General features: G+C 36.3%; 1 protein-coding gene across 8 annotated transcripts in view; it reads right to left on the reverse strand.

The window, feature by feature from the left end:
• The window catches only part of IBTK (inhibitor of Bruton tyrosine kinase), an 88757-nt gene extending 68126 nt beyond the window's left edge, over positions 1-20631 (reverse strand). For 2 of the 8 annotated variants that reach the window (XM_057489381.1, XM_036918795.2), the window contains exons 1-4: positions 19882-20630; positions 11119-11807; positions 4726-4822; positions 3501-3625 (exon numbers count right to left, since the gene is read on the reverse strand). In XM_057489381.1, coding sequence (XP_057345364.1) covers positions 3501-3625; positions 4726-4822; positions 11119-11439 — 543 coding nt within the window. In that variant the 5' untranslated portion in view covers positions 11440-11807; positions 19882-20630. Of the gene's footprint in view, positions 1-3500; positions 3626-4725; positions 4823-11118; positions 12870-19881 lie in introns of those variants that run through there. The other 6 variants (XM_036918793.2, XM_036918792.2, XM_057489380.1 and 3 more) reach the window with 5 other exon arrangements.
• Positions 20632-21357: the final 726 nt, after the last annotated feature.

A 21357-nucleotide genomic window follows, 5' to 3' on the forward strand; every position in this document is an offset into this window, starting at 1 on the left:
TTCGAACTTACATGACCAGTAGCTTATTACAGGATATTATATTCATTGGGTGTTATATACAAAACCCATGGTAACCATGAACCAAAAATTTATTAATAAGCACACAAAAAAGGAAGGGAACCCAACCATAACACTAAAGTCATAAAATACAACAGAAGAGAGTGAGAGGAAGAAAGGATAAGAGAAGAAAACAAAAACAAAAGAGCAATAAGTATCTATATATCAATAATTACTTTATTTGTGAAGTTTAAATACTCCAATCAAAAGATACAGGGTGACTGAATAGACAAAAAAACAAGATCCATCTATTTTATTGCCTATAAGACACTTAACTTCAGACCTAAAGACACACACAGACTAAAAGCTAAAAGGATGAAAAAAGATATACCAAGCAAACAGGGATGAAAAAAAAAAAGCTGGAGTTGGAAAACTCAGACAAAATAGACTCAAAACAAAGAAAGTAACAAGAGACAAAGAAGGATATTATATAATGATAAAGGGATCAGTCCAACAACAGGATATAACAGTGGTAAACATCTATGCACCCAACATAGGAGCATCTAAATATAGAAACCAAATACTTACAGACCTAAAGGAAAATATTGACAGCAACACAATAATAGTAGGGGACTTTAACAAGCATCAATGGATAGATCATTTCATAGATCAGAAAATAAATAAGGAAATGAAGGCACTGAATGACACATTGGACCAGATGGACTTAACAGATATATACAGCACATTCTGCCCAAAAGCAAAGATATACATTTTATTCAAGGGCACATGGGATGTTCTCAAAAACAGATCATATATTAGGACACAAAACAAGTCTCAACAAACTTTAGAAGACTGAAATTCTATCAAGCAATTTCTCAGAACACAATGGTATGAAACCAGAAATCAATTACAAAAAAAAAGTGGAAAAAAAACAAACACATGGAAGCTAAACAACAGGCTTCAGAATAATCAGTGGATCAAGGAACAGATCAAAGAGGAAATCAAACAATTCATGGAGACAAGTGGAAACAGAAACACCCCAGTTCAAAATATGTGGGATGCAGCAAAAGCATATCTAAGAGGGAAGTTTACAGCAATACAGGCTGACCTCAAGAAGCAAGAACAACCACATGCTCATCTCCATAGATGCTGAAAAAGCATCTGACAAAATTCAACATCTATACATGATAAAAACTCTCAACAAAATGGGTATATTATACAGGGTATGTGCCTCAACATAATAAAGGCCTTATATAACAAACCCACAGTTAGAATAATACTTATGGCAAAAAGCAGAAAGCTTTTCCTCTAACATTAGGAACAAGACAAGGATGCCCATTCTCACCACTTGTATTCAACATAGTACCGTAAGTCCTAACTACAGACACAGCAATCAGACAAGAAAAAGAGATAAAAGGCATCCAAACTGGTAAGGAAGAAGTAAAACTGTCACTATTTGCAGATGACATGATATTACATAGAGAAAACACTAAATACTCCACCAAGAAACAATCACAACTAATAAATGGATTCCATAAAGATGCAGAATACAAATCAATATACAGAAATCTATTGCATTTCTATATACTAATAGCAAACCAGAAGAAAGAGAAATCAAGAAAACAATTCCATTTACAATTAGATCAAAAAGAATAAAATACCTAGGAATAAACCTAACCAGTGAGGTGAAAGAACTGTACTTTGAAAACTATAAGACACTGAAGAAAGAAACTGAAGACAAATAAATTGAAATCCATCGCATACTCATGGATAGGAAGAATTAATGTTGTTAAAATGGCCACCTTGCCCAAAGCAATTCACAGATTTAATGCAATTCCTATCAGAATACCAGTGGCATTTTTCAATGAACTAGAGCAAATTATCCTAAAATTTATATGGAACCACAAAAGACTCCAAATGGCCAAAGAAATCTTGACAAAGATCAAAGCTAGAAGTATCATGTTCCCTTATTTCAAGCTATTCTACAAAGCTACAGTAATACAACAGTAGGTACTAGCACAAGAACAGATCCATAGATCAATGGACCACAGTAGACAACCAAGAAATAAATCCATGCATATATGGTCAATTAATATATGACAACAGAGCTATGAATATACAATGGGGAAAAGACAGTCTCTTCAATCACTGGTGCTGGGAAAACTGGCATCTAAATTTAAGAGAATTAAACTAGATCACTGTCTCACACCATACACAAAAGTAAACTCGAAATAGATTAAAGACTTAAATATAAGACAGGAAACCATAAAACTCTTAGAAAAAAACTTAGCAAGAATCTCATGAACATCAGCATGAAAAATTTCATTCTGGATATGTCTCCCGAGGCAAGGGAAACAAAAGCAAAAGTCAACAAGTGGGACTACTAAACTAAAAAGCTTCTGCACAGCAAATGAAACCACCAACACAAATGATATATCCAAAAAGGGGATAATACCCAAATATATAAAGATCATATAACTCAATACCAAAAAGCAAGTACATAAAGATCATATAACTCAATAACAAAAAACAAGTAATCCAATTAAAAAAAAATGGGCAGACATATAGCCAACAGACCCATGAAAAGATATTCAGTATCATTAATATCCTTAATAATGCAAATCAAAAACCACAATGAGGTATCCTCACACCAGTTAGAATGGCTACTATATACAAAACAAGAAATAACAAGTGTTGCCAAGGAGATAGAGAAAAGGGAACCCTCCTACCCTGTTGATGTGAATGTAAACTGGTGCAGCCACTGTGGAAAACAACATGGAGATTTCTCAAAAAACTAAAAATAGAAATACCATATGACCTAGCAATTCCACTTCTGAGAATTTACCTGAAGAAAACAAAATCACTAATTCAAAAAGACATATGCACACCTATGTTTACTGCAGCATAATTTACAATAGCAAAGATATAGAGGCGACCCAAGGGCTCATCAATAGATGAATAAAGAAGATGTAGTACATATAAACAATGGAATATTACTCAGCTATAAAAAAGAAAATCTTGCCATTTGTGACAATCCCTAAAGAATATCATGGTAGTGAAATTAGTCAGGCAGGGAGTGACAAATACCATATGATTTCACTGATATGTGGAATCTAAAAAACAAAGAAATAGACCCACAAATCTAGAGAACAGACTGTTGGTTACCATAGGGAAGGGAGTTAGGGGCTAGTGTTGGGGTTATCATAGGTGAAGCACCAACATATACTCTCCCCTTTTAAATTTAAATTAACAACCGTATAGTGCCTTCTAATTTCTAACACTGCACAAACATTCATAGTTTTATGGTATTTTAACAGTCCAAATATGATTAACGCTAACAAAATTCTAAAACAGGATTAGTGAAGTTCTGTTGACTGGCTTCTTCATTAAAATACGTTAGCATACCTTCAACAAAATTAATATAATCCAAATGAAAAGATGAGCTATCAAATACAAAATTTCTTTTTAATCTCCGAAAGTACTCAGATTGTACTTCAAAATACCTGCTTGATATAAACTCCACTCCTGGAGAAGAGATCCACCAACTCTGGATGATGTTTGCTATTCTGGCTTCCATGACCCAGCGTGAAATTTGTATTATCTCCCCAAGTATAGACATCTGTAGGATCTAAAATGAAAATTAGTTCTCATGCTTTTCATATTTTAGAATACCAGTTTAGTTCAACTATAGATGTACTGCCCTAAATTAATCAATTAAGCTCAAACATTATTCTTAGAGACACTAATTTAACTACCATATTTGACAAGATGATGCCAACATTCTCTTTTAAATGATGAATCTATTCATATATTGTATAACTCTAGGAAGGAAATTACAAAATCCAAATTAACAGAAGTCCAGCTCAAAGTAAGCAATCTAACATTTGTTCCTTGTTTCTTCAGCAGCTAAGGTTTTACCACCAAATGAATAAAATTCCACTTGCAGTATCTACTTGTTTCCATAAAAATAATATAATTATTTAAATACAGCATATGTTACTAATATATAATATATAAAGGCTCTATGTGGAGCAAATGTCATATTACTCTTTCTACAGAAACATTAACTTACAATAGTTTTCTCTTGATTGATGCAAAAATCATACTACCCAACAACCTGGGATAAATCTTAATCACAGCTAAGTTTATGATGTAAATCCTCATTGTTATTTTGGAAGGCTTATAAAGTTCTTGAATGCAATTATAGCTGTAACCTGCAATATAGTGTCTAAGGTAGAAATAGAAATGAAGAGTGTGTCCTTGCTTAGCCTGATCACTAGTTACATGAAAGTTATAGAATGCCCCATTTAAAGCTTTTCTCCTTTTCTGCCAATTTCCATTTCCAAAGCTCAAAGGGAAAATTGGAGGGATACATGAAATCAGAAAAATTGTGTGGGTAGAAGTATCACTTCGTTTTTTTCTTCTACTTCAAATGCTAATGTTACTTTCTAAATGCACATTCCTTACCTTTCAGTAGTTACAATTCTAACTGCCTTCCCACTTTAGGTTGTGTTTTTACTCATACAGACATACACAGATTGAAATTGAGAGATGAAAAATTAAGTTTTCTGAAAAGGAAACCAAAATTACCAACCAACATATACCAAAGTAAAAGTTCTTTGCAGATAATCCACACACAAATTTTCTCAGGTATTTTAGTATGAATAAAATTTCATTAAAATTCTCTGAGTTGTATTTTAATGGAATGTATCTGTGGAATTTTCTTACCAGTATTTTTGAATACTACATGAGTTGGCCTATCCTTCATTACAAGATCCAAAGCTGACAAGCCTTCTTTATCTTGAGTATATAAACTAACACCATGCTAAAAAAAAAGGAAAAGAAAATGTTTGTGTAATATACATATATACATATGTAAATGTGTGTATAACAAATGTACATATATATGCACATATGTATTTTACTGTTTACCTGTAAATCCATAATTTCTTATTCTTATGTATCAGTCAAATGATGAATATCATAAAACATTAAAAAATTAACATTTAATACAATTCTCTCCTATGTTCACATATATTTTTTTCTCACACACAGAAGAAAACCAAGACAAAGCAAATATCTAATTTTTGGTGGAATAAGGAAGGACCAGAAAACATAAATAAAATAAATAACATTTAAAATCAAATGAATTAGATGTGCAGTTTCCATGTTAAGGCAGGTCTGGTTGTCCAGAAGATCCTAATTCTGGAACTGTGTCTGTGTGCCCATGTGTGCATATACATACACGTTTTGTATTTAAAAAGCCATACTCCATGGCCAGGTAATGGCTGTAAAAACTTCAAGGAAATGGCAGAACGATACTTATAAAAGAATTTACTATTTATAAATATAATGTGATCACCCCATCTCTTTTTGCCTTGATTCCAATGTATCCATTATTGACATTAAGACCATTATATTCCTTTATTTCTATTTGTGTGATATTTTCTGTCTAAATTTTTATAGCATTCTTCTAATTGTGGCCTCTTATAAATTACATATAGACTGTACCTAAAAAACTGAGAGACAATGTGTGTTTAGAATGAAAGTCACTTATAGTTTTATAATTCCAAAATTAAAATTCAAACATGAAACAACATTTTTCTGCTCCACTGATGGCAATTAGCACATCCTATCCCTATTACCACACTTTTCTGTCTTAAAATATAATGGGGGGACAGGGAGCAATGTTCAATTCTTCTTATTATTATTACTTCATTATAGTACTTTTAACTACAATAGACACTCCTTTTAAAGCATCCAACAATTAAGACTTACTTTAACTGGGGCAAGTCATCACTGCCTGTCCACGCACAGTTTATCTAGGTAGTTATAAGCTGAGATGCACCATGAAGTTTTTAAGCTCTGTGACATGTTGGAATGCTCTGCTTTGGGTCACTTAGAGAAGAAGAATATCCTCTTACCTTGTAACAATGGATTTCCAGTAACTAAAAAATTGCTAAAAAACCAATGCCAACTTTATTGTGTTCAAGATGGTTCTAACACTTGATTTCACAAAGATTTGTCAATGAACAAAAAATTCTCAAGTTAATAAGCTAACATCAGAAATGATCTAAGATCTTATAAATGTGAAATTTTATGTTGCCTACTACTTTAAAAAAGTTAGACATAATAAATACATGTGGGAAGACCTGGGCTTGGTCTTTTTAAGAGTAAGGATAAATTCCAGGCAGAGTGTTTGTTCCAAGTTATGAATTTGACAAATGGGATCCCAGAAACTTAGATTCCCTGGAGAGTTTATTTTGCAGTTCTATAAATTTGTCCTCAACTTCATATATACAAACTGGACCCCAGTGAAACTAATTCCTAAGTAGCCCCCACTGCCATAAAGGACTGACATTTTTTTGCCTTTGGAGCTCCATAGATACACGGTGGACTCTGACACTTTCTAATACGCTCATCTCAAAACTCTAATGGTATAGCACCAGCATGTAGTCTATCCCATTTATTTACAGAGCAACTGTTTACATATTCCCAAAATAGTATGTAAATTCACTAGTTTATTAAATATCTAAGTATATAACAGGCTTATATAACAGGCTTATAAGCCTGAGCATTTCATGCCAATGCTCTAAAAGGAGTGGATAGACTTTGAGACTGCTATTCTAGTGGTACAATTTTTATTCTACTGGTACAGATATAAACCACTAGTATCACTACTGGAGATGCCTGTCTGCAAATATAAAAAACTGTTATTGTTTGTTTTGACTGTCTTCCCCAAAGAAAAACAGAAGATAAAGACTATCGTGCAGATCATTTCCTTGGGAAGAGATCCTAGAAAGCAGTAGTGAGAATCCAGAAGGCTAAAACAAGGAAATAGGAAAAACCAAAACAAGGACATGTTACTGAGTAGGTCACTGCTAAGGTTTGTGCACGATACTGCCAAGACATTCTGGGAACCTTATGAAATATATAACAGAATAACTGTCTGATCAAGGGAAAAAGTAGTAAGCATTTACCACCAGTTTCCATTCTTCATTAACCAGGAGTTAAAGAGGCATTAACTTGCCTGTATTTTTGGCTGTTCATGCATGAATACCTAGCCCTGGGGCATAAAATAAGAACCATGTCATACAGGCTAGAAACAAGGTGCAGATTACACCTACATAAAGCTACTAGAAACCTGTGCACAACTGGCCACCAAATTGTGAAATAAGAGCTAAGGCTAAGTGACATCAAGTGGTTGAGCAGAAGTATCTAACACATTCATCTTTCCAAACTGGTTATGAGCTAAGATGAATGACTTTAATATGGCTCTCTGGCTACTGCTGCCCATATACTGCCAAAAAAGTCAGGATCAAAAGAGTATCTTAAGAATACATAATTTCCAGTGGGGTAAAGTAGGAATATATTCTACTTTCCTCCTTTGAAGTTAAGTCTTTAAAGCTTTGGTAGTACTTTCTAATAAATTGGCTAGATAACCTCATAATATTCTTATATTCAAATAACATGGGTTTAACATCATAAACCTGGAATAGTTTTAAGAAACAACTGGTCTTGCTATCTAACTATCCTGGGCAGGTTAAGTGGTACATCAGCTCAGTTATTCTATTTATAATTATTCTTTTTAGTTTGAGATTTGTCTTGTCAATTAACTTGACAGTTAATTGCATTGTTGTGGTTCACGACCAGGTTCTCTATAAGCTATCTAATACACCTTTAATATCTTTTGCTTAGCTTTCCATAGCTGGTTTCTGTTGCATGAGATAAGAACTCTAATACACCAATATTCATTAAGCACTTTTCTATTTATTTATTTAATTATTTGGTTTTGGTTTACCTCCTCCTACTAGAATAAAAAGTCAAACAAAAAAGGATTCTGTCTGTCTTGTTCATTACAATATCCCTAGCAACTACATTACTTACTGTCTGACATATATCAGGCACTCGAAAAAAAAAATGCTTATTCCAATACTTTACAAATAGTATATAATTTAATCCACATGACCTTATGATTCATTTACATTTATAGATAGAGAAAATTAAAGCAAATTCTTTCAGAATAGTAATGTAAGTAAACAACCAGTGTTAAACAATAGCATAGTGATGTCAGATATGGCAGAACCCTAAAAGTACAGTCTTTGACAGCCAGGCATCCTGTCATAGAATCAAGGAAACAAAGAAAAGCTGCATAAGATACTCCTTCTTTACTGCAGCTTTTGGTAGACAAGTTTCTGCTAAAGTTTCTTATCTGTGGCAATCAGAAACTGTTAGTATAGGTGTATATTTATTGTACAATTTATTTTGGCAATTAATTTAAAAATGTTATAGCTATAAAGTTTTTATTAAATGCAATTCATTTAAAATGTATACTTGTGTAGAGTCTCATCCTGCCAATCCATAGTACCTTAAGTGCTACAGTTGCCATCAGAAATAGATATGAACATTCCATCACTGCAACCCAATTAAAGAAATGTTAAAAGGCCAAAGGAAAGAAAGATGTTCTGAACAAATGCAGGCAGCATTTGTGATACGTGAGACAAGTAACTGCAAAATGGACTAAAGAAGTTCCTACAGGACAATTTCATCAGGGTACAATTTCCCAAGGCAGATTCCTGGCTTCTCTTAGCCAAAGTGGTGAGAATGACTGAGGAGTTGTAAAGGGAAATGAAACTCCAAAGGTGTCCAAAATTCAGATAGACCTTATTTCACACTGAAGCCCCAAATCCTGACACCTGAATGGCCCCATAGGATAGCAGAAAATCCAAGGACCCTTTCAAGTTTAACAGGACTGCCAATAAACCAATTTTCCAGCAGAAACTGGCAAAGAGCTGAGGTTTAAGGTAGAGAAGAGTAGAGCTGAGATGCTTTAACTCTTAGTAATCTAGCTTTCCCTATAAGAGAGTACAATAAGGGAATTAAACTAATAACCACAGGTTTTAGATATAAGATGAATTCATTAATTTCAGCAAAGGTTTTAGATACAAGAGGCATTAATTCTAATACTACTAATAAATTTAAGAAAAGCTTTACCTTCACTGAAACTCCCTAGAAAAAAAATGAGGAAAGTGCTACTTTTATCTCTTTTTATAGCTGAAACCGAGGTTCAAGAATAGTTAACTTGTCCAAAATAACTGAGTTAGTATTAAACCTAGCTAGCTCCAAAAAAGGACATTTGACAATTAATATATATTGAGAATTATTTTGATCAGTGAATGTTACTATGTAAAAACCACTAGGTAAATAATATTTTTAAGTCAAAAACAGATGAATACACACAAAATAAGCTCCCTAATGTGACCACGAGTTCCTTGAGGACAGGAACAGTTTTCTTCTTCTCTGCGTCCTAAACAAACATGACAAAATGCCTACACAGAGGAAAACTTCAATTTAAAACTTGTGCCCTCTGATTTGCATTCATTAGTGAAATGACATTGGGTACATCTCAAAACACTTCATTATATAGCTATACAGTACAACAAACCTAGGTTTAATCTAGTGTGGAGAATTTCAAATAAATTAAGGTAATTCTATATTTTTAGGATCATAAGTACTTTATCCTAGCCAAACAATAAACAAACTACTCAAAAACATAGTCCTTAAGTGATATAGTTCAATAACTAGTGCTGTTTTCAAATAATGTAGTTACATAAAAGTATTTCTTAAAAATACTGTAAGATAGGGACCACATCAAACTAAAAAGCTTCTGTACAGCAAAGGACACCATCAACAGAACAAAAAGGCATCCTACAGTATGGGAGAATATATTTGTAAATGACATATCTGACAAGGGGTTAACATCCAAAATATATAAAGAACTCACACGCCTCAACACCCAAAAAGTAAATAACCCAATTAAAAAGTGGGCAGAGGATATGAAGAGACAATTCTCCCAAGAAGAAATTCAGATGGCCAACAGACACATGAAAAGATGCTCCACATCACTAGTCATCAGGGAAATGCAAATTAAAACCACAGTAAGATAGGACCTCACACCAGTAAGGATGGCCAGCATCGAAAGACTAAGAACAACAAATGCTGGCGAGGATGTGGAGAAAGGAGAACCCTCCTACACTGCTGGTGGGAATGTAAGCTAGTTCAACCATTATGGAAAGCAATATGGAGATTCCTCAAAAAACTAAAAATAGAAATACCATTTGCCCTGGGAATCCCACTCCTCGGAATTTACCCAAAAAATACAAGTTCTCAGATTCAAAAAGACATATGCACCCCTAAGTTTATCACAGCACTATTTACAATAGCCAAGATTTATGGAAGCAACCTAGTATCCATCAGTAGATGAATGGATAAAGAAGACATGGTACATATACACAATGGAATTCAGCCATAAGAAATAAATAAATCCTACCATTTGCAACAACATGGATGGAGCTGGAGGATATTATGCTCAGTGAAATAACCTGGGCAGAAAAGGACAAGTGCCAAATGATTTCCCTCATTTGTAGAGTATAACAACAAAGCAAAACTGAAGGAACAAAATAGCAGCAGACTCATAGACTCCAAGAAGGGACTAGCGGATACCAAAGAGGAGGGGTGTGGGAGGGTGGGTGGGGAGGGAGGGAGAAGGGGATTGAGGGGTATTATGTTTAGTACACATAGTTTGAGGGGTCACAGGGAAGACAGTGTAGCACAGAGAAGGCAAATAGTGAATCTGTGGCATCTTACTACACTGATGGACAGTGACTGCAATGGGGTATGAGTGGGGACTTGATAATGTGGGTGAGTACAGCAACCACATTGTTTTTCATGTGACACCTTTGTAAGAGTGTATTATCAACAATGCCTTAATAAAAAAAAATACTGTAAAATACATAGTCTGATTAAATGATAAAATGTCTGAGACTTCCTTCAAAGTAATATGGGATGGAGAAAATTAGTGAGGATATACATAACACAAAATTGGCCAATAGTTCATTATATATTGTAAACTTTGGTATATGTTTAAAATTTACATCATAAAAAGTTTAAATAAAAGGGATACATGGGATTTGAATTCAAAAGTTCAGTTACAGTGATAAAAGATACCAGACAATTGATAAGAAGAACACAAATCGTCTTGGAAAGAAATTGGTGTATAAGAAAAAGATTAAGAAAAACTATGCCAGACCAAATAGTTTTAAATAAACAAATGACACTTACCTTCAAAAGAGACCAAACACAATCAATATGTCCATAAAAAATGCTTCTGTGCAAAGCTGTCCATCCAGACTCCTTGTCTTTCACCAAGGGATCCACTCCTTTCTGAATAAGCCAATCTAACACTCTTTTCTTTCCACAGGAGGAAACAAGGTGGAGGGCATTTCTGCCAAAGGCATCTTTGATAATTGCAGCATTGTAACAGTGACTGGAGAGAAAAGCCTTAATCTGGTTTTCACTCCCCTTTGTGATCACAGAAAGAATATCCAAAGCATGCCTCAGGGATCTACACTTTGATGTGCAGTCTGGGATGGAAGAATTCATCGTGTTTTTATACTGCTCACTTCTTCAGAATAGTCAGTTAAGACTAATTTTAAAAAATGAAAAAGTCCGGATACAAAGGTGTTATTCAGAAAGATTCATAGAGAATAAATGGCCTGTTCAGGATTAAATTTAAATCCTCATGGCAGTAGTATAAAACTATATATCTTGGCACAATTTATCTTGGCACTGAAATCAAAAAATCATAAATAGCTCTATAAAGTTTATGTCAAATACAAGTTCTTTATGAAAAGAACCTTTCCACAGTTTATAAATTATTCCTAGAGTCAAGCACCAAGGGGGAGTGAGGAGGGGAACTCCCCCCTCCACACTGCTTGATCCTTTTAAATATCCATAATTGCGAGGGTGACCTATAAAGGAAAGGGAAATGAAGACAAAGTAAAAAATACAAAATCTCTCACTCTCCTCAAGTACTTTATAATACAACTACCTCCATATTTAAGTACCCCAATTCCTATTTCAAAAAAAATTTGGTCTATCAACTTTTCACTTTTACATTTGTAGTATTCTGTATCTATACCAGTCACCCTCACTATCTTGGTCTCATGCCTTAGGTTAACCTGTGTCTGTACTCGAGTTCCCCTCTTCCCTTCTAGACTCTTTATTCCTTCTCCCCTGCATTTTTACACTCTACTAGCTATGTCCCCACAAGCTACGAACACACTTAAATCTATCATTTTTATAGGAATTCCATCCCAAAACTTTACCCCTTAAAACTATATCATAATTATCACCCCATGATCATCACCACCACAATAAGCAACACTCTCATCATTTAGTTTTTACTAAGAGCCAGGCACTGTGACAGATTATAGGGAAATAGGAACTCTACTACACTGCTGATGAGACTACAAATTAGTATAACCTCTGTGGAGAAAATTTAGTAGTATTTATTAAAAGGTACATTCCCTCTGACCCAAACAATTTCACTTCTAGAAATTTATCCTGTAAAAATATATCTGTGCATACAGTGGTATTAACAAGAACATTCACTGCACTGCTGTTTGGTATAGTAAAAAATGGAAAAAAACCTAAATACTTAAAAGAAATTATGGTATATCCATGCAACAGAATATTATTCATGTATCACAAAGAATGAAGCAGCTATATATTTTCTGATATGAAATAATCTACAAAATATACTGTAAAATGTCTTTGTAAATGATGTAACATTTGTAATGCCATTTGTGAGAAAAATGTATGGTTGATCCTTGAAAACAAGAGTTGGGACACTGCCCCCCTCCCATAGTTGAAAATCCAAGTATAACTTTTGCTCCCCAAACACTTAGTTACTAAAAGCCCACTGTTGACTAGAAGTATTACTGATAACAAAAACAGTCAATTGACATAGATTTGGTTATTACATGTATAGGGAATAGGAACTCTACTACTACTTATAACCAATATAAGAATACAGATGTATTCTTATAATAAAGCTAGAAAAACATGTTATGTATACCTTTTCAAAAATAAATAAATGCCAATATATTGATTAGAGAGACTGTGGGAAGATATAGAAAACTCAAGCACAGTATAACAGCAATCTGAGTCTTTTTTTTCCAATATGCTACTCTGTCGGCTTTGTCCCACTCAGGTCTGGTGAAATGAAATATCATTTGTCAATTATTGGATAAACTACTATTCTCAGTTTCTCCTGTTCCTGTTAGAACACTAATCACCAAGACATGAGAAGTTTTACACTTAGGGTGGACTGTTTTACACAGAATATTTCTCCATCACTTTTATTTATCATCTCCTAATTATCTCCTTGCATTATTTTTTGTCCTCTGGATGTTATAACCATTATATAACATTATATAACAATCCATTTACAATGCCTAGATTTTAAAACATTATATAACAATCCATTTATAATGCCTAGATTTTAAAGCTTTTGTAATAGAAATTCTATGTAAAAATTCTCTTCTCCAAGGTGTCAAACTATCATAAATACTTAATGAAACAAACTACCCTAAATTTTGTATGGAACCACAAAAGACCCTGAATAGCCAAAAAAAAACCCTGAAAAAGAAGAACAAAGCTGGAAGCATCATATTCCCTGACTTCAAAGTATATTACAAAGCTACAGTAATTAAAACAGTATGGTATTGACATTAAACAAAAAGGCACATTGATCAATGGAACAGAGAACCCAGAAAAAAAATCCATGCTATATCTGATCAATTAATTTATGACAAAAATGCCAAGACTATACAATGGAGAAAGGGCGGTTTCTTTAATAAATGGTGATGGGAAATTGGACAGCTACACACAAAAGAATGAAAGAATACTCCTTAAACCATAAACAAAAATTAACTTGGAATGGACTAAAGACTTTAAAGTAAGATTTGAAACCATAAAACACCTAGAAGGAAACACAGGTGATAAGCATCTTGACATGGTTTTTGGCAATGATTTTTTTTTTCACCTGACACCAAAAGCAAAAGTAACATAAGCAAATATAAGCAACTGGGATTACATCAAACTAAAAACCTTTTGCACAGAAAAGGAAACCATCAACAAAATGAAAAGACAACCTACTGAATGAGTAAAAATATATGCAAATTATATATCTGATAAGGAGCTAATACCCCAAATACATAAAAAGTTCATATAACTCAATAGCAAAAAAACCAGACACTCTAATTTAAAAAATGGGCAGAAGACATGAATAGATGTTCTACCAAAAAAGACACACAGATGGCCAATAGGTACATAAAAAGATGCTCAACATCATTAATTATCCAGGAAATTCAAGTCAAAACCACAAAAAGGTGTCACCTCACATCTGTTAGAATGGCTAGTATCAAAAGAACAAGAAATAACAAGTGTTGGTGAGGATTCGAGAAAAGGCAACCCATGCACTCTTGGTAGGAATGTAAAATGGTGTAGCCACTACAGAAAACAGCATGGAGATTCATCAAAAAATTAAAAACAGAAATACCAAATGATTCAGCGATCCCACTTCTGGGTATTTATGCAAAGGAAATGAAAACATTAACTTGATAAGACATATGCACCCTTTCCCCCATGTTTACTGCATCATTATTTATAGTAGCCAAGATATGGAAACAACCTAAGTGTCCATCGATGGATGAATGGATAAAAAAATCATAGTGTGTGTGTGTGTGTGTGTGTGTGTGTGTGTGTGTGTGTGTGTGTGTGTGTGTGTGTAAACAGTGGAATATTACTCAGCTATAAAGAAGAATGAAATATTGCCATTTGTGGTAACATGGGGGGACTTTGGGGACTTTATGCAAAGTGAAATTAAGACAGAGAAAAGTAAATATAGTATGAGTTCTCTTTATGCTGGATCTAAAAAATAATAATTAATTTAAATCAAATTTATAGATCCAAAGAACAGATTGGTGGTTACTAGATGGGGGTGGAAGAAATGAACTGTTTTGTTTTGTTTAAATTGAGTATCTTTTTAAAAATACTTAAATTTCCCCAAATACTTTTCACTTTATTTTTAAAATATATACTTCAAATGACAGAAAAACAGACTATTTAGAAGACAATACATGAGTCCACAATATGTACAAGGAAACTTTGGTGCACCATAGATACAAAACATTTTAAATCTGCATTTTCCACTCCCATTTCAAACCAACTAAAAGTCAAAAGTACTAAATCCAACTAGTTCTTTATTACTTTAGTTACCACTCCCCAATCTGTAAATGACAGCATAGAACTAGACAATTCCTAACTCTTTCTAGTTCTGGTTCTGTTTCTACTAGTCCGTATGTTTTATAATTTGATACAGTCCTTATAAAAATCATCCCCATCTTAAAGTGTTGATTTGAACCAAAAACAACCAAAGTGTTTGGCAGTTAGCTGACATAAAGAAAAAAATACCAAAGCCTCATGTAATTTAAAATGTTAAAACTGGAAAGCATGACATGTAATACAATAGTCACATATAGTTAATTCCATTTTTGGGGGGCTCTAAAATTTTGCCATCTTTGTATTTTCAGTGTATTCATAATACCTGAAGAAACTACTTATTGGCAAATCACTCAAACCCTACATGGAATTAAGGCACAACAGAAAACAATTGACTAATTTATCACTATATATAATTTAAAGGGAAAAGGGGGAAATGTTATATATAAAAGTGACTCCAGACTATAATATATAGTGAAAAAAGTACATTCAGAATTCTATGAATATAAATACAGAAATGACTAAGACCTAGCATTTCTTAAAGTGCTACATATTTGGATTCAAATATAGCAATGCCAGTTGATGCAAGTTATACAACTGTAAATTACATAATCTCTCCAAGTCATCATTTCTTCATCTGAAAATGGAGACAATGCCTTCAACCTCAAAGGGTTTCTGTAATGATAAATGCAACTGCTTAGCATGGTGTCTGGCACCAAATATGCATTCACCAAGTAGTAGCTTTTAGTACTACTGTTTCTTCAGCAACAAAAAGGTAACAAAATTTAATCCCAAAATTCACCTTTGAACTCAATGTCTCTGCTGCTACCTGGTATCTATGCATAGTTCTTCAATTAAGCCATGTACACTAGGGTTACCAGTGACCTCCAAATTGCTACTTTTGGATACCTTCATTTATTCTCTTACTTGACTTCCCCCCTTTTGAGTCATTAATATCACATTCTCCTAGGAAATCTAGAAAGGGATACTGAAAGCATAGGGAGCTACTAAAGCATTTAAGCATGGGATCTCTCTCCTACCACTTCTGCCAAAGGCATTCTCTCTCTCCTGATCTTCAAAGGTTGGGAACCTTCTCAGGGTTCAATCTTCATTCTCTCTTTCTTCTCTACTTCAAATTCACCCTGGATAATTTCAATCCCTTTCTAGTTTTAAACTTTAACCTACATGCTCATAATCTCCAAATCTGTCTCCTTCCCTCACATCACTGCTGAATTCCCAAGGCCTAGTATAAATCTTATTATATGCATTCATTAAATGCTTACTGAAGGTGAAGCAAAGGAAATTTTAAACACCTAACACGTACAAGATATTTTACATCACAGGCGGTTAAGTAAGCCATCCAAATGACATCACCACTAGAAGAGGAGTCAGAATTCAAATCGATCCACTTGATAGCAAAGTCCAAGCTATTTCTACTATACTACACTCTCTCTCTAATGCATCCACAGTAGACTGCAAGGCACTGGGAATATGAAAATAAATGGTACTTAAATATTTGAGGTAAAGTGATAAAGCACAGGTTCATGGACAATAAGTGAATGTACAGCCGATTTAACAACGGTATTGAATGAAAAGAATTTATTATCTATTACACAGTTTCTATAATCACAGGGTCACAATTTGATAAAAGAGATCTATTTTAAGCAATAAAAATAAATCATGATTATAAATCTATTGTAAAGATAAAACAAGTAACTTAAAAGAACAGGAAGTGGACAAGAGCATTATAGAGAACATTTCCCACAGATGTATAAACTAAGATTTAGAAGCACGTTTGCCTGATAAATTCCATATGGGTAGGCATTTGAGGTAGAGATAAGAGTAAATATAAAAGCACTAGAATCATTTTGGTTTACTCTGAAAATTACAAGTAATTCAGAAGACAGAAATAAGTGAGGCCTAATATATACACAAGGATGTACCAGATTATGGACAGCCTCACGTGTCTTTAGGGGCAAGGAAAGTGGGTAATTCAGAGACATTCTTTAGGATCTTGAATTAATAAAATATGGTAATTAACTCCCAGGTTTCTGGCTTGATTACAGATGGACACCTGGGAAGATAAAGGGGAAAATACTTTGGAAGTCAGAAAAACATAACAAACTTAAAAGGAACAAATAAAAACTAAAGGTCAAAATTTGTTTTATTTGGATGAATATGAAGTACTGAGAAATTGAACTGGAGGAGCGTAGCTAGCTATAGACAATCGTTCAACCTTGAAAACTCGTTCAGCACAAAGGTGTTAGCCAGTAAGGTTTGTGCACACATCAGGAGCTCACAATCCATCCACTCATCCTTGGTTTAACAGTTCAGTTACCTTCCTAAACCAAATCTGATCATGCTATTCTCTGACATATCCAAGCCCAAAGGGAACCAATATCACTATTTCATGTGTTAAGATTAGCCTTGTTTCCTCAGGTAGAGGATAGTTAGGCCTGGTGACCATGTAATATACAAAATTCAGACTAAGTTCAGACCTGAGCTAGTAACCCAGGTACCACTACTTAGCTAAATGACCACAGGCACATCACAATTTCTTAAACTTCAATTCTCTCACTTGTGGAACAACTATTTATCTCCTGAGTTGTTCTGAAAAATAAATGAGACAATTCATTCATATGTTACGCACTCAACAAATGTTAAGGCATGGGTGGGGGGGCAGGGAAGGGACATATGGGTATGCAGGTCAGAAAATGGCAATAACTATATTAGAGTCCTTTCTGCTTCAAATACTTTTCACCCAGACTTTAACAAGGCTGCCAAACTGCCCATGACTTACAAATATAACTTCTACCATCTTTTGAACTTTCTTATGGATAGCTCAGTGCCTTACATAAATTAACTAACTTAATCCTCCTTTCAGCCTCGTTTGTGCCCCTGTACATAAAATTACCTTTTTACGAGGAAACTGATGTAAAAGTTTAAGTAGCCATCCAAAAATCACATAGAAAAGTGTACTTTAGATTCTACTTAACTTATTCTATCCAAACTGCTCTCTCAAAATGCAGTTAAGAAATCAATGAGAAGTATACTACTATGGTAGAAAAAAATTACCCTTACTTACAGTCGTAAGAACTGGGTTCCTACTACCTAAAACCTCCCTAATCCTCAATTTATTCATCTGCAAAATGATGATAAAAACCTGCCTTGTAAGTGTGCATTTGCCTACAAATGTTTAAGATCTTTGAGGGAGGAGAGGGGGTGAATTCCATACCTGTTCATTCTCACAAAATACAGTATGTATTCAATAAGTAGGTTTACTTTTTAAAGCACCCACTAAAACCAAAATATCTTCCCTATAAACTTGACTCTATATTAAATTACCTTTTACAAAGCTACAAACCTCAGTGACTCATAATCAAAGTTTTAAACTTAAAATTACTTCTGTAAGCCCTGCAAATAGTTCACATAATTTTAAAACACAAGCACTTACTACCTTAAGAAATTAATAATTTAGCTTTATTTATATTTTAACATTTTTCTAAAAAATTTTCTTGGTATGCGATAGAAACTTCAATACATTATCAGTGTAGTACTGTTTCACAATTCAAAATTTCACCATATTTTAGGCAAGCACATCTCTAGATGTGGTAAAGAATTACTGCCTTATTAATAATAAACTGTGTAATTTATAATAATTAACCAAGTAATAGTGAGCTCCTTTATGTAACAGGTTCACTCACTTATGGTATATTGAACTTTATGGTCCTGAAGCATAATGAGGGTTGAAAATGTAGTTAGTTCCTTACACAGAACTTCGCATTCCAAAAGCCCTCAATGCAAGTTTTTTTTTTTAAATAATGGAACAGCCATTTAAAATAATTCTTGAAGTAAACTTTTCTTAATTAAAGTTTCTGCAAATATCTGTAATAATTATTTTTAGAAAGCAGCTCTTTCTGCCCTCATCTACCCTATGTCAGTTTCCAAAATCAAGGAATTCAAAGTAGAAAAAGGAGATCAAGAAGGGGCCATGCAAGGATATGAATTTGCACAACTTGAGGACACTGCCACATACGAAAGTGACATTCCTTCACTATTTCTGATATATTTCAATTTTCAAACGCCCTACCTTTAGAAGCATGAAGGGGGTGGAAAGGTTCTACATCAATCTCTGCTTCCTGAAAAATATTCCAGCTGACTAACACATTTAAAGTTATATTAACTAGGTTGGAAAACAGGAGTCAAGGATGTCCTGGCTTACCTATTTCGTTGCTGAACTAAAACCTTTTTAGAACCCGACATGATGCAAGAACAGAAAGTCCCTATTCTCTGTCTCACCCATGCCCCCTAAAGAGAACCGGTCCCGTTGCACACAAGCGTGAGTTCACACTGAGCGGCGGAGTCAGCATCCCCGGGGCCGACTGACGCCGTGCGACCCCCACGAAAGGGTAGCGCCTCGAGGAACGGCCTAAGACTCAAGGCTCGAGGGAGGGAAGCCGGACAACTGCCCGAAACGAGGGACACCTCGTCGGAGGGCGTGCGGGCAGGACGCGCAGCACGTCGCCGCACAGACCATTCACCAGCCGCGGGGGGCGGGGCGGCGGCTCCGACCCGGGCCGCCCGCCGCCCGCCGCCCGCCACCCCAGCGCCGCCCCGCCGCCGTCGCGCCTCCGCCCCGGGCCTCCCGGGCCCCGCGGGAAGCGACAGTCCCGCCGCCGCCGGCTGGACGGACGCCGTCTCCCAGCCGCTGCGCCCGGTGGGGCCGGCGTGGTCGGGCTGCGCCGAGCCCGCCCTCACCAGTCGCTAGATGAGAGTGCGCCGGTGGGCTCCGCGGGGAGGGCGCGCAGCCGCGCCGGGCACCATCCTCAGTGAAGGCAGCGGGAGAGGCCGAAGGGTGCCAGGCGGCGGCCGGTGCTCAAGCCCGGACTAACGACGGCGCTGCAGCTCTGGCCGCGGCTCCGAGCAGCTGGGCAGCGGGAGGGCGGGTTGGAGAGAGAGGCGGTGCGGGCGGCACCAGGGAATAAGACGGGCGCTGATTGGCTGGAGCTCGTGTATGCCGCGTGAAGATTAGCTGGGGCTGGCGGCGAGGGCCCGGCGTGGCAGCGCCTACCCGCGGCCCTTCCTCCCCGAGGGAGCCGGGAACCTGATCCCCCGGCCTCGGCCCCGCCGGCCGCGGGAGTGCTCTGGGCTACCAACGGGGTGGGCAGTGTCTCTCTGGTGTCAGCTGTCGCCCCGGCGGGAACGGCGCTTGCCGGAGACACAGAGCTCTGGAGCCCTGGGCGGATGCCTGGGGAAGCCGGTCACCGCGCAGCAGAAGCCAAATGCGTGGGCATCTTGCCCAGTTTTCCTCCCATTGCCCCACCAGCGGGGGTCACTGGAAAGCCAGAGGCGTGATCTCGCCCTGCCCTTCCCTGGCCCGCGCACACGCCGGGCCGGTCAGGGGGTCACCGCCTTAGGAGGCGGCCCTGGCGCTGCCGTGGCACCCGCAGCCTGCCCGGGTCAGGCCACTCGGTGCCTGACGCCAGGCTCACGCTGAGCATTTTCCCTTTTAACCGTGCATCTGCGGGCCTTTTAGAAGTGTCGACTGAAAAAAAATTGGGAAGAAAGAAAGTAGCCGATAATCGACCCTAGGATGCCAAATGGGAAACATACGACTGCCAAATACCTCATGCAGCACGAATTCAGTAAATGTTTGTTCAAAGAGGGGTGGTGTGACTCAGAACAAACATGACTAGGATTTAGGAGCTGGCTTTCCAGCTCTGCCACGTTGTCAGTAATACAAGACATTTCATCTCTTTTGTCTATGAAACAAAGAAGTTGTACTCGATATCTTCAGGGCAGCAGGTTCAGCTTTACTGTTTTTGTAGCCTTCTTTGAGGAAGCCCAAAGCCGCACTGTGGGTTCATGAGGTGGGAAGAACAACCCTCCTGCTACCGTCCCCAATACAATGTTCCGACTCTTTGCCCCTTATTCTAGGTCTCCTACTTCCTACTCGACATGTAACAAAACCAGTTTGTATGTAAAACTTGAGTGATTTTTTGATTAAGTTATATATGATGACTCTTCTATTCATGAACAAAGAGGCTAGCAATGACAAGGAAAGATAAAAATGTAAATAAATTCATTGGCCTGAGTTCAAATCTCAAATCTGTCTCTTATTTTGTATCTAGGCAAATAGTTACCTTTTCTGAAGCCTCAGTTTCCTCATTTGTAATGTAAGAGCAATAATGCACTTTAGGGTTTCAAAAATAATTACACAGATAAACTACCTAA

This window comes from Manis pentadactyla, chromosome 12 (assembly GCF_030020395.1).
Source record: "Manis pentadactyla isolate mManPen7 chromosome 12, mManPen7.hap1, whole genome shotgun sequence".
In the NCBI taxonomy this organism is placed as follows: domain Eukaryota; kingdom Metazoa; phylum Chordata; class Mammalia; order Pholidota; family Manidae; genus Manis; species Manis pentadactyla.